At 41.2% G+C, this 14,323-nt stretch overlaps 1 protein-coding gene across 1 annotated transcript in view; it reads left to right on the top strand.

The window, feature by feature from the left end:
* CDKAL1 (CDKAL1 threonylcarbamoyladenosine tRNA methylthiotransferase) overlaps nucleotides 1–14,323 on the top strand; it is a 629,759-nt gene that overhangs the window by 474,243 nt on the left and 141,193 nt on the right. Inside the window, exon 10 of the mRNA XM_079147924.1 lies at nucleotides 12,537–12,717. Coding sequence (XP_079004050.1) covers nucleotides 12,537–12,717 — 181 coding nt within the window. The remainder of the gene's footprint in view (nucleotides 1–12,536; nucleotides 12,718–14,323) is intronic.

The following is a 14,323-nucleotide window of genomic DNA, read 5'->3' on the forward strand; positions in this document are numbered from 1 at the left end:
TATCACCTGGTATTCTAGATGCAGGAGGTGCTGTCGGGGAACGCCGCGGTGTTGACGCCATGGTGCCTGAGTCTGTGACTAATGCTGCTCTTCCCTCAGTGATGGCTGGGGTTTAAGATGCTTCTGGGTTTGGGATCTGCTCCCATGAGCGTGGCTGCTGACGGGGGTAGAGGAAGCAGGCAGCCGGCCACCCGCAGAGCAGCCGGTGGCAGGAACCGGGGGTACCCAGAACCTAGAAGAGCGTGGAGCGCGCGCAGGACAGCGTGGCCCCGTTGGGCAGCGCCGGTGGCTGTGTGGTCATAGAAGTTGTGAAACAGCAGCAGCCGACAGGCCACCCAGGCGTGACGTCAGGCAGAACAGAGAGCCCGTTCCCCAGGTGCAGATGTGGCCAAATGGGAACCAGGAAGCAGCGTCCTAAAGCGTCACAGGCCCTGAACATCAAGCCACAGTGTCTGAGGAAGAGGCACGTCCGTGAGTCCCTGTGGGAGGGCCGAGGCCACCTGCGGTCTCTGTGCAGCGCCATCCTGGCGGGTGTTCACGGTGGAGGGCTCTGTGCTTCATAAGTGATCTGCGGTGGCAGGGCTCCCCCTTCACAGAGTTGAGCAGCGGTGACCTGGAGTCGCAGGGAGATCTCCGCGGCTCCTGCCAGCCCCCCAGACTCCAGCGGTACCTGCTGGCCTTTGACTCAACTCTGCACCCGAACTCGCCCTGTCTAATGTAAACTTCAACTCAGGCTCACCGTTCTAAGTATTTACAGGTATAGAAATTTAAGGTGCAAAAGTGCTTAATACGCTTTTTAAAAAATGTCCACCTAGAATACGATGCTGTCCTTGTATGCAGCTCCCGTCCACCTTTCCCAGAGACCTCGTTGTTCACAGAGCCTGTGAACCACCTGCCCTCCTCTGCCGCAGTCCACTTCTAGGATTTAAAGTATTCACACTGACACTAGTCACTTAGGAGGTGCCCGCAGCCTGTGGCCGCCTGGGCCCTGGGTTCCGTTCCTCCTTCCCCAGCTCCCCTGCACCTCTCTCCAGTCCTGGAACACCTCTGCTGGGCCTGGGCTTCCCGTGAGGCCACTGCCTCATTGCTGCAGTCAGTTACGGATGTGAGCGCAGCCTGGCCTTGTCCCCTGGGAGCTTAGAGCTCTGGAGGCATAAGACAAGGAACGGAAGTGCGAAGACCAGGCAGGTCCCCACGGAACGTCACAGGACAGAGAGTACGGGAATGAAGTAAGACGCCCAGAGAAAGTCAAGGAAAATTTCATCAGAGGGCTGGGCCTCAGGTGAGTATTTCAGGAAGGTGCCAAGGAGGTGTCTAATGAGGTCACTCAGAGAGGAGGAACTACAGAACCTCGCATGCTGCTGTCCCTCCAGTTCACCCTGGAATGTCCCTGGGAGCAGATGTCAAAAATCAGAGGCCTGGGCCAGGTTGGCTAGAGCCAGAGAGGACAGCCAGTGTTTCTGGCTCTGTGGCCCACATGTCTCTGGCGGCTGTGGAATCCACTCTGCTCTCACGTGGAACTGCAGCAAACGGTATGTAAGTGAATGGGCAGGGCTATGTTCCAATAAAACTTTATTTACAAAACAGATATCAGCTAGATTTGGCCCAGGAACCATCTTTCACTAGCTCCTGACTTGATCAGGATCAACTGAATTAAAAACAACAACAACAAAATGAGTTCAACTAATAATAAATAAAGCTCTTATGAGTCATTCTGTTTGATTTAAAGAATTTTACATTTTCCGTCACTTAGGTATAGCAGCTAGTCTCTCCTCGTGTCGGCACGCACACACTTACTCCCATTTGTATGTGTCCCCCAGTAGCAGTGTGATGGTGCTGTACAGATTACACCTTAGAATGGCACAGAACTTGGAGTACAGCGTCTCCAGGTGCCAGTTCTTGATGACATCAAGTGATGATGTGACAGGGCATGCTGGGCACAGATCCAGAACCCTAGACGCTCGGGAGACTGAGGCAGGAGGGTTGTAGGTTCAAGACCAGCCTTAGCAACTTAGCAAGGCCCTATCCCAAAAAAAGCAGTGCTGGGGTGTAGCCCAGTGGTCGGGCACCCCTGGGTTCAATCCCCAGTACTGAAAAAAAAAAAGGTGGTGATTTGCCTGATTTCTTCCTAATAGTAAACTGGATAACTGGATAGTAGGGCCAATAGCATTGTCTTCATAATTTTATAAATTATTATTCCTGAGACCTGACGGTTAGTCATTTTCCATTTAGGCTTTTCAGAAAGAGAGCGATGCTTTGGATTTAAGTCTCTCAAATTTCAATAAGTGGTTTTTTGAAAGTTTAATTTTAAAAGATTGAAGAAACTTGCCCAACTCTGTAGTTTTGTGCCCTGTCCTGATACTCTTTAATTGGTTCTGCTAATGCGAATGCCCTTTCAAATATGAAAAAATAAAGCAAGAGGGAAAAGTTGATTATTTCTGTAATTGGATTTTCTCTTGAATAAAATGATTTCACCCACTTTATCTTTCTGACTTAAGGGATGGGGGCGGGGACCAGTTTCCTTTCATATGTAGTCAGAGGCAGAAGCAGAAGGTAGTCTGTTCCAGAGAATCAGAACGGCGACCTGGTTTTGGTTGTAATTAATTACTGATGCTGAATGTTCACTGGCCCCTGCTTTCATTCCCAAACCTAAATTTCCACTGTGGGCAAAATAATTCCATCCAGGAAGAATTCTAATTACTTTAGTAATTATCATCTTATCTCCAAATGGAATTCAGACATTTGCTGCCATTTATGAATGTTAGAAATGTTTCATTTCCTTTTCACCTTGAATAACAGAAAAATACACATCACTGAATCCGGCTTCATTGAACCTTATAATTCACGTTACCATGGAAACAGAAAAACTCATATAAGAATTGTGTTAACAGTACCAAAGACAGTAAATACCTTCACTTTAACCAGCAGTCATAAAAATGATTTTAATAACAGATGTGTAAAAATTCCGTGAAACTTAATCTGGTTCCTTTTAAATATTATAACAGTGTTGCGCAGTGTGCTTACTTTTAATTTTTAAAGCAGAATCTTTGGTCTTCTATAAGTCTTTGTGCTTATTCCAAAATATTTGCTGTGGAACACGAGCTTGGTGTCACCAAATAAAAACTTACTAACATACTATGTATTTAACTTTTAGTTGGCAGGGATGATTCATTTGGGTTTTGCTTGAAGCCAGCTGTATATCTTGGACTTACACTGGGCTTGGAAATGTCAGGGGTGACAATGCTGTGGCATCACATCTTCGAGTTGTTCCTACCTGCCCTGTTATTTTTTGCCTGTTTGTTTTTCTGAGTTTTGGAAACCATTTCTCCATATATTTGATCAATTTTTGCTATAGGAATTTAAAAGTTTGGTGTTTTGTTTTATCATGTTTAATTCTGTTCTCTCAGTATCCAGAATCTGTAAAAGGTTACCAGACCATTTGCTGTGTTTTTTCCCATATATTCTGTTGTACGTGTTCCCTTCTTACTTCATAAAAGTGAAATTCTAAGATATTTAGTTAAATGACTCCCTAGATTATTTTAGCTTATTAAAAGTTGATTTGTACTTTCAAAAACAGGGAATAATTAACAACTGATTGCTACCAAATTTTCCTCAGGGAGAGACCTTTGAAAGACTACCTTTAATTATAAATATCCTAACTTAATATGTTAATTGCATGGTAGAGTGTAGGCTTTGCCTACTATTTGAAAACAGTTTCTTTAAACAAGTGGATTTGCAACAGGCCAGAAATTGTTACCAATGTTCTGTGAAAAATGTCACACCTGCTATATATGAATAGGACTACATTTATGTTCCTGTTGTTTTTAGTTTCCAGACAGATCAGGTTGAGGCTTTGTTTTATGTATCTTTTTATTGTTATTTTCTTCCTGAGGACTTTATCCTAAGAGAGCATGATGTGTGTCTGTGGGCCTCAGTGAAGTAGCAGAGCCAGGCATCAGTGAGTCTGATGGGCTTGGTCAGGGTACAGTCAGGAAGAGAAGCTGTGCTGTTTTCTAACCGAGGGTATTTAATATAGGAAATTGGTTATAGAGATGTTAGAAAGCTGGAGAACACCAGCTTTCATCTCCTTAGAATCACATAATAATTGACAGGATGGTTCCTCATTTTACATTGGTGATCTCCTGTGAGGTTAAATTGTATGAAACTGGTGATCCCTGGCCATGTTTTATTTGTCCCCCTCCCAAAGTGGTATCATAGGGCTCAGTTTATAGATTGTGCTAAGTCTCCTTCTGCATAGATGGTCATTTCCACTCAGATTACTCAGATACCTTACCTTCTCTGTTTCAAAAAAAAAGAAGTCTAATACACAGACTGTCATTAAAGATTTCATACAGTCCTGCAGTCCATTTCCCTTATATTTGATCCAAAAACATAGCAGAAATGTTTACTAATCTTATCTGAGTCACAGAAGCCTTTCAGATTCAGAAGAAAACTATGACCACTTCCTCCAGAAAACTACACGTACATTTGTGTATGTGAACCTCAGAGTGAGATTTTTACAACGAGCAGTGTTGGCAAGGCACTTCGTTTATTTTGCATGCCTGTTATCTGTACTCATCATGAGCACACCTGTCTGAATCACGTTCGTATGTCTACATGGTCCTTTCATTAACTTGTGGTAGGACAGTGATTCCTTGTCCTTTAGCAGTGATTGGCATACTTAGAGAGAAGGACAGACGGATGGATGGATGGATGGATGGATGGATGGATGGATGGATGGATGGATGGATGGACAGACGGACAATGACTGATCTGACTGATGGGGAGATACTTACGCATGTCAACAAACCTTCCCAAAACAAAATTGTGTATAGAACTGCTACGTCAGCTGATTACTTTTTAAGTGAAAATTTGTCTGAGTTTGGATTATTTTTAACTTCTAGTGAACTTCTATTAGTTTTTATTAATGTAGCCACTTTTATCATAATTTACTTTTTTTAAATTTGTTTTTATTGTAAACAAATGGGATACATGTTGTTTCTCTTTGTACATGGAGTAACAGCATACCATTTGCATATTCATATATTTACATAGAGTAATGATGTTTGATTCATTCTGTTATTTTTTCCTTCCCCGCACCCCTCCCACCTCTCTTTTCCCGCTATACAGTCCCTCCTTCCTCCATTCTTGTCCCCCTCCCACCCCCCATTAAGTGTCATCATTCTGCTTATCAGTGAGATCATTCCTCTTTTGGATTTTTGAGATTGGCTTATCTCACTTAACATGATATTCTCCAATTTCATCCATTTGCCTGCAAATGCCATAATTTTATTATTCTTTATAGCTGAGTAATATTCCATTGTGTATATATATATACCACAGTTTCTTTATCCATTCATCAATTGAAGGGCATCTAGGTTGGTTCCATAGTCTGGCTATTGTGAATTGAGCTGCTATGAATATTGATGTGGCTGTATCTCTGTAGTGTGCTGATTTTAAGTCCTTTGGGTATAGGCCAAGGAGTGGGATAGCTGGGTCAAATGGTGGGTCCATTCCAAGTTTTCTAAGGAATCTCCACATTGTTTTCCAGAGTGGCTACACTAATTTGCAGTCCCACCAGCAATGTATGAGTGTACCTTTTTCCCCACATCCTCTCCAACACCTATTGTTGCTTGTATTCTTGATAATCGCCATTCTAATTGGGGTGAGATGGAATCTTAGTGTAGTTTTGATTTGCATTTCTCTTATTACTAAAGGTGGTGAACATTTTTTCATATATCTGTTGATTGCTTGTACATCTTCTGTGAAGTGTCTGTTCATTTCCTTAGCCCATTTGTTGATTGGGTTATTTGTATTCTTGGTGTAGAGTTTTTTGAGTTCTTTATATATTCTGGAAATTAGTGCTCTATCTGAAGTATGAGTGGCAAAGATATTCTCCCACTCTGTAGGCTCTTTCTTCGCATTGCTGATAGTTTTCTTTGCTGAGAGAAAGCTTTTTAGTTTGAATCCATCCCAGTTATTGATTCTTGCTTTTATTTCTTGTGCTATGGGAGTCCTGTTAAGGAAGTCTGATCCTAAGCCAACAAGGTGAATTTTTGGACCTACTTTTTCTTCTATGAGATGCAGGGTCTCTGGTCTGATTTCAAGGTCCTTGATCCATTGTGAGTTGATTTTTGTGCAGGGTGAGAGATAGGGGTTTAATTTCATTCTGTTGCATATGGATTTCCAGTTTTCCCAGCACCATTTGTTGAAGAGGCTATCTTTTCTCCATTTCATATTTTTGATACCTTTGTCTAGTCATAATTCACTTTTATAAACAAAAAAAAATAGTAAATATGATTCTTCATTAGTTTTTGTGGGATTTGGGTCAGGTTCACTACAGCCAAAATGTTGCTCAGATCTAGAGCAGTTTAAAATTTCTTATCTTGACACATAAACTAGCTCACCAAATGTCAGTGTCTTTGGATTTTTGTTAATATTGTTTGTGGTGAGAAAATGAAACTCATCATTTTACATACATTCTCTGTAAGTATCTTTTATATTCTGATTATACGCTCCTATAAATTCTTTTCTGTTTTGAACTCAGGGGCCCTTTTATTTTTTATTTTGAGACGGAGTCTGGCTAAGTGGCCCAAGCTGACCTTGAACTTGCCATCCTCTTGCCTGAGTCTCCTGAGTAGATGGAATTACAGGCATGCCCCACACCCCTGCCATGCTTCTGTAATTTCCTAATATTGAGCTGTGGCACCAGGTAGCAGGATGTGAACAGAAGTGGGGCCTTAAGTGTGCTAGAAATGTGGGCCACGAGTGTATGAGAAGCGGGGGAGCCCAGCTTGGGACATACAAGAGCAAGCGGCCCTCTGAGCAGCGCCTACTGTGCACCTGTTGATGTCCTGTGTGTTGTTCCTTCCTTCAGTGGATCCTTACCACAGTCCAAGAAGGGATGTGCTGTTAACCTCCTTCTGAGGCTCAGGCAAGGAAGACACCGGGTGCTAGTGTGGCTGATACCCAGGACGCACATCTTCCTGGGTCTCACTTTCCTTCCTGACACCATTGAGCCATCCGCAAACAGGAATACTTACATCGACCTATTGCTTGGTGAGTGCGGATAATGATAGAAACAAGAATAAATGGTCTTAGGAAGAGTGAGTTCAGCCAGTAGCCATCTAAGGTTAAACTTCCTGGCTATTCACAGGGCCAGTAGTGGGCAGGCCCCAGGCCTGATGGGAAGGTTTAGATAGGAATTCTAGTCTCTCCAGCAGTGGCAGGAGTCTGATGACCTTTCACAAATCACTTAACCTTGAGAGACCGCAATGACCTTCTCTTTAAAATGCAATTCCAAACATACAGATCAGCTGTATGTCAGCAAATTGATATTCAAGTATTGTTATTAACGGGTTTTGTTTTCTGTGAATTTTTGATCAGCTAATGCTCATGGAACATCCATGCAGGGAGCACATTAGAGAGTCAGATAAAAAGGAAGGCTGCCTGGGGTGGGGACTGAAAACTTCAAAACAAGTCCCCTTTCCCACCCTAACCTGTCTGTGACAATGGGTAATTTACTTCTCTGAATCTTCATTATCTAACGTTACTGTGTCATTTCTTATGGAGACTGAAATAGAATCTACCTCACAAGAAGGTTGTATTCTCACTCTTCCGAAGTCCTTTCATTTCCATATAAATTTCCGGATCAGTTTGTCAACTTTTGCAGAAAAATATGTTGGTGTTTTGATTGCCATTGACATTGAGTGTACAAACCAATTTAAAGAGACTTTAATCTTCTACTCAGTGAGAATGTTCAATTTTTCTGCTTCATTTCTCTGAAAATTTTAAGAAAATCAATTTTTCATTCATAGCATGGAGTGCTCTTACTTCTCAAATTTGTTTCTGTGTATTGTCACTCTGCTGGTTCCTTGACTTCATTTTCAGCTGGCTCATTCTTGATAGGTAGACACTGAGTTGATTTTTGCACGTTGTCCTGCTCTGCCACATTGCTGAACTCACTGGTTCTCACAGCGCACTGGATTTCCTTAGGTTCTCTGAGCATGAGATCATGCCGCTTGCCTCAGAGACACTTGCCTTGTCCCTTCAGCATATGTGCCTTTCACTCCTGTCCCTTGCCCTTCTGCACTGACTGGAGCTCCCGAGGCAGGTTGAGTTGGAGAAGAGAGAACGGAAACGCTTGTCTCATTACCAGGCCTAGTGGGAACACTGTCTTTCACAGATCAGTATATTAGTCATAATTGCCATGATGTTTCCTGTGTCAGTTGAGTTTTCTGGATCTCTTAAAATTCCCAAGAGGCCTTTTTAAATCCTTTATTCCTTTAGTATGGTTTATTGCATCAATTGGAATTTGCATGTCAGACCAACCTACTTGTATTAAAATGTGATCATGACATAACAGTCCTCCTTCTCTGTTGCTCAGTTCATTTTGCTGTTATTATTAAGAATTTCTGTTCCTGATCATGAGAGAGATTGATCTAGAATTACTGCTCATCTTTCTCTGGTTCCCATGGCAGGGTAATGCCAGACTCATAAATGGGTGCCTTTCCTACCTCTCTTAATAGTTTCTGTAGAGTCAATTTTACTGTCTCTTAAATGTTTGATAGAATTCGCCCTAAACCACCTGGGTCCGCCTTGTTTTGTCTTAGTAACAAGATGTTAAATTACAAATTCAATTTCGTAATAGATAAAAAAGCATATTCAGATTTTCTGTTTCTTCCGAAGCCCATTTTTATAGCTTATATTTTTCAAAGAATTTTCCTGATTTGTCTAAATTGTGAATTTGTTGGTGTATTTGTTAATGACACTGAGTTTTTCGATGTCGTTGGCATCTGTGGTGATACCCCTCCTTCATGCCTGATGCTGGTCATCTGTGTCGTCGTCTCTCTGCTCGGCACAGCTAGTACCTCAGGAAGTATATTGGAGATAATTTTTTTTCAAAGATACAATTTTGCTTTTATTGATTTTTTTCCTTCTGTTTCCACTTCATTGATTTCTTCTCTTACCTTTGTTTTTTCCTCTCTGTTTACTGGGAGTTAGGTTTGCTCCTCTTTGTTAGCTTTTTGATATGAAGGCTTAGATGATTGACTATCTTTCTTGGATATTCAGGCTATGAATTTCTAAGAACTGCTTTAACTGTATACCACATATTTAGATTTGTTAGATTTTCAGCTCTATTCAAGGTATTTTTTTTTTCCCTATCTACCTCCAATTTACTTTTTCTAAAAGTTTTGAATAATTGTCCTGAAATAAATCTTGGCAGGACTCAAAAATACATCTTTTAATTATGTTTTGTTTATGCCTAATAATTTTGATGGCTCTGACCTTTGTCTTTGGAGATCAGTAGCATATGTTTTGGTCCTTCTTTTTTTCACATTTCAATTCAAAGCTCACAATTTTTTGATATAAAGAATGAAATAGGATCACCTTTTTCATGGTTTTTTGCCAGTAAAATAACAAATTGCAAATAGAAATCTTGAGATGAAGTACATCGTATAAGTAGTATTTCAAGTGTTCAAAGTGTGGGATATGTACATGTATATATTTTTATTCAAGGCAAAATAATAAACTCTTGAAATATTTCAGGATTCTTAAATGCCAGCCTAGAGCTAGCAAATAGTATTTATTCTCTTGATGCATCCTTGATAGATTTTCCTAACTGAGCATAGTATTGCTTCCAACAAGGTCAAATGTATAATTGAAATCTTTATTTCACTCCAAGTTATTTAACAAACCATTTTTTGAAAGCCAGTAAATATAAATAGAAAAAAAGGATGGGTCAAAATTTCCCTGTTACTTAAATTTTTATTTCCATCTTTCTTTCAGAATTACTCTCTAAAACTACTTTGAAAACATAAATATAGAAAGTACAAAAAAATTTTAAACATAAACTAATGAATACACATACCTTGCACTCATAGCTTCAGTAAATTTGTGGAAAAGATAATTTTAAAAAATTGACTGTTTTGAAAATTCATAGCATCTTAAAAACAGTGTTTACCCAGAATTAGCATCTTAACTAGTTGGATTAATATTCTGTTTTACTCCCCTTATGATTTCTTCTTAGCTACTTAAATCATGTGATATTGTGAGAATTTGTTCCACTTCAAACTCCTGTGATTTCCCCATACATAAGAGAATTATTTGCTACGTAAATTAACAGTGTGAGATTTGCGCTCCCCAGGGGCCAAATGATTTTCAAGAGTGTAAGTAGCATTATTTGCATATATAAAATTAATGTCTAGATGAGCCTGGCCTCACACTGATGTGCAACCTTCACTTTGAAAACATGGTATAAGAAACTAGCTTATGTTCTTAGGTACTTTGAAACCAATTAAACTACTTCTGCTCTAAAACATTGACTAGAGTAAGCCACTAAATCATAGTGACCTGTTCCCTTCTGAGTCATTGGCCCAGTTTTTGTATCAATTATCAAATACCTCCGTGTACAGACCATCCCCTCTGTTAACGTTTACTGACTCCACTGGACCCCGAGGCCAAAGTGAGCAGGTGTTGCTTAATGCAACTGAACTGGGCTGGGCGGGATCAAGGAGGACAGCGGAAATCAGGACGGGACTTTCCTTCGGGAATACCCCATACTATATTGCCAAGTTCATTCCACTTCATAGATTAGGACAATGACCAATTGTCTTTGTTTCTGCAGTCTTTCACTGACTGTTTTTAAGATTTATTTTTCTTCTAATTTCCCAGGGGAGACAGGCTCCTCTGTCATTATCTGCTGTGATCTGTTGCTTCTATTTTTAGTTGTTGATTTCTTTTGATTGGTGTAGTTAAAAGGCAAGTGGAAATCTAGCTAATTGAGCATTATTTATGTAACTTTCTGATCCACATGCTTTAGTTGGTCTAGAAAAGTGGGCTTTTCATCTGCACCTTATTGTAGAAAGCATATGGTTTGATTTTTTTAGGTGGTTTTGATAATTACCATTTGGAGAAGAAAAATGCATTTATAGCACAGTAATTTTTTTTTAATTTTCCAAATATACCATATAATTTTGCTCTATGAATATTGTCTCTTTTCTATTTATTGTCACAGAGAAGAGTTCCAGTTCTTGAAATTTGTCTTAGTAATTCAAGTTTGGCCAAAGTAATAGCTAGATGAGATAAAGCAGAAATCAGAAATGAAATATTTTCTAAATACATTTCTCATGCTTCTTTCACAGAATTTGACTTTCCTCATTGGAACTTCCCTGTTCTCTCTGCCCCAAAACTGTTGGATCTGTTCATACATAACTGTATTTATATGATAGGAAATTTGGTGTGGGTATTTACTGTGTAATTTGAGATGTTTTTCCTCTTCTTCATGGATTCAGAATAATATTAAATTTTTGAACACCTTTAACACATTTTTTTACTCAAAAATTTAATGTTAAATATTTACTGTTAAAATACAAGAGAACTTTGTAGCCTACTTTGGAGAAACTGGCCACAGAGAAGTGACTCCCAAGAGGGTCACATTTGGGAAAGATGAAGGCAGCTGCTACCCAGTCTCTCGATGATAAGAAGCTCTCGGTGCTTTGCTCTTTTATATGAAAGGAAAGCGGAAATCATTGTTCTCTCATAGAATGTCTCCAACCATGAGAGAGACGGAAGTACAAGAACCTGGAAGAAATAGGGACAGCTGGAGTGCGCAGGGAAAGGGTGACTGATGGCCTCAGTGAAGTCAGGAGAGATGTGCCTCTCTAAAGCAAAACGGGCAGTATGAAAAGGAAAATCAGAGTATGCAAGAATGCGAGAGAACGCTGAAATTTAAACTATAACATTTAATTAATTTTTTTTTTCAGCTGAAGTTGAAAGAGTTGCTCAAGTAAATTTTCCGGCAAAGAGAACAATAGCTAAAACATGGAAAATACTTGAGAAAAAACTGAGGACGATCCTATAGTCTCAACATTCAAAAGAGAGGAGTCCCTAGGAAAGAAAAATTGCAAAAGAATTTAACTGAGATATTTCCTGGAGTGAAAGAATGAGGTGCTAGACTTTATTTTGTACAAAGGCTTAAAGACGTGACCAAAGGTGTATCATCATGAAATCTTAAAGCATTGAAAATTAAGTTCTACCTGAGAAGTCTGCAGGGAGAGGGTGGGGGGCACATATAAAACGGTGTGGCCTCTTCTGTCTCTCCCCTCCCACCCTCTTGGGAAAGCCACCCGGTTCCATGTGCACGTACCCAAGTGAAGCCAATGAAAATCAACTTCAGCACGTCTCTCCGGTATCTGAGGTTACAGTCTCAGTTCTAAACTCGGGGCTGATTTTTAAAATCTGAACAACTTCTTCAAGGGTTTCCATGGCAACCAGTGGTTCTTTCCTTTATTGGTACAACCTTTGTCGGATGCAGTGGCACAAGCCTTTATTCCCAGGGACTCTCAAGGCAGCGAGCGATCCCAAATTTGAGATCAGTGTCAACATTTTAGTATTTGGGACTTTTAAAAAACAATGTGCAACTTTCTTTATCTTAAAAACAAAATGTAAAGAATAATGACTTTTCATATGTCCAAGAAATGGAATATTTATGGATTGCTGTCAACCTTTTGCTTTTTGGTCTTGTTATTTTCTAGAGTTCCTGGAATAACGATTGCTACAGACATCATCTGTGGTTTTCCTGGAGAAACAGATGAGGATTTTCAAGAAACGGTGAAGCTCGTTGACGAGTACAGATTTCCAAGCCTCTTCATTAACCAGTTTTACCCAAGACCAGGAACTCCTGCTGCGAAACTGGAGCAGGTTCCCGCACAAGTGGTAAGACCGTTTCCCCGCCAGGGCCTAGTTTGTGCCAATAGCAGTGCGTCCTGCCCGCCCACCCCAGGCCGCATGCTCGGGATGGAACCCTTAGGTCTCACAACAGGGGGAGAATCCCAAGTTGGATTCCAGGGGGGCGGTGGCAGGACCACAGAAGAGTTAAATGACCTTAGGTGACTAACAGTGGCTAAATATCACCTTTTTCAAAAAACTTAAATACTATCTAGTATTTGCCTGCATGTATAAGATTCTTTGGATGTTTCAGGATTAGGCAGCATTTAAATTTTGTGTGAGCCTGGGTTGGAGGAGAGCTCAGTGGTATAGGGCTAGCTGAGCAGGCCCCAGGTTCTGTCCCCATTCACACACACACACACACACACACGCACGCACGCACCTGTGAGCAAGTAAGATTTCGTATTTCCCTGCTTCTTCAAAGACCCTTTCATAATGCGTTGATTATTAGAAGCCCTGTGCTTTTCCTCCTTCTCCATGAAGTACATTTGCTGCTGCTCATCTCTCTGGTGATCCGCCCTCCCATGGATGTGGCATTCATAGTGAACCTGTTTACTTTCATCCCTTCAGTTTCGTAGATACGTTAGAATAACAGGACTAAAAATAAATGTGAATAAGTTTGGGATCCAATAAATCCATCTCTCAGAATGCCTCAGAGGTTAGTGGGCTCAGAACAAATATTTAGTTCTAGATCCATTGGCTGAAAATGGGTAAATGTAAAATAAGCCTTAAGAGGTAGTGGAATTCTTTTGAATTGAAAGGATATAGAATTTTTCACACTGGAAATTTTCTATTGTTTCTAGTAACAAAACAAATTATGCACTCATACTACAGATCCTCAGGTGCTTTCATAATAATAGAAAAAAGAATAACCTAGAGTTTGTCTTTGTTTTTCGTTATGCCACACAAGAATATCAAAAACAGCACACATATTTCAGCATTTCATTGGAAAACAACAGTCCATGTGTGTGTGTCCCAGTGAAAAAGTGGCGCGAGTCCAGGCGCTGTCCGCGCAGGCCAGGCCTCCGGCCGCCAGGCCGCCGTGTCCCCGCCCGCGCCCGGCCTCCACGCTGGGGTTCTGGCGCTGGCCGCGCTGCACGTGAGACAGGCCCCTCCTCGGGCACGGCCAAGGGACCCTCCCGGCCCTGCCCGGCCGCCCAGCCCTTGGCACCGCTGGGACGCACTCCCTGCAGGGCAGGAGGTGTGCCGGGAGGCCGGGCTGGACCCCGTGTGCGGCGCGGAGCGGGGACCAGTGCTCCCCAGTGCCCGGCCGAGAACCTCTCCTGGTGCCCGCGCTGGCCGCTGCCAGGGCCCGGCCGGCTCTGGTCGGTCTTCGGTTACCGCGACCTTACGGTCCGTCTTGACAAGGCAACATAAGTGTTTCAGCTTCTTTTCTTGAAAATTATTGTACGTATTCTTGTTCCTTTACTTTTCTAAGTTTGTGAAATTTTACCAACAATCCTGCAGGAATTTTAATTAAGATGGTAATGATTCTGTTGATCATTTCGAGGGCACTTAACATTGGCATAATACCAAGGTTTCTATTTCTGAATGAAAAACATCTATTTATTTTGATCTTTCCCAGCTTATGTCA

Source organism: Sciurus vulgaris (genome assembly GCF_902686455.1).
Source record: "Sciurus vulgaris genome assembly, chromosome: 7".
Lineage (NCBI taxonomy): Eukaryota > Metazoa > Chordata > Mammalia > Rodentia > Sciuridae > Sciurus > Sciurus vulgaris.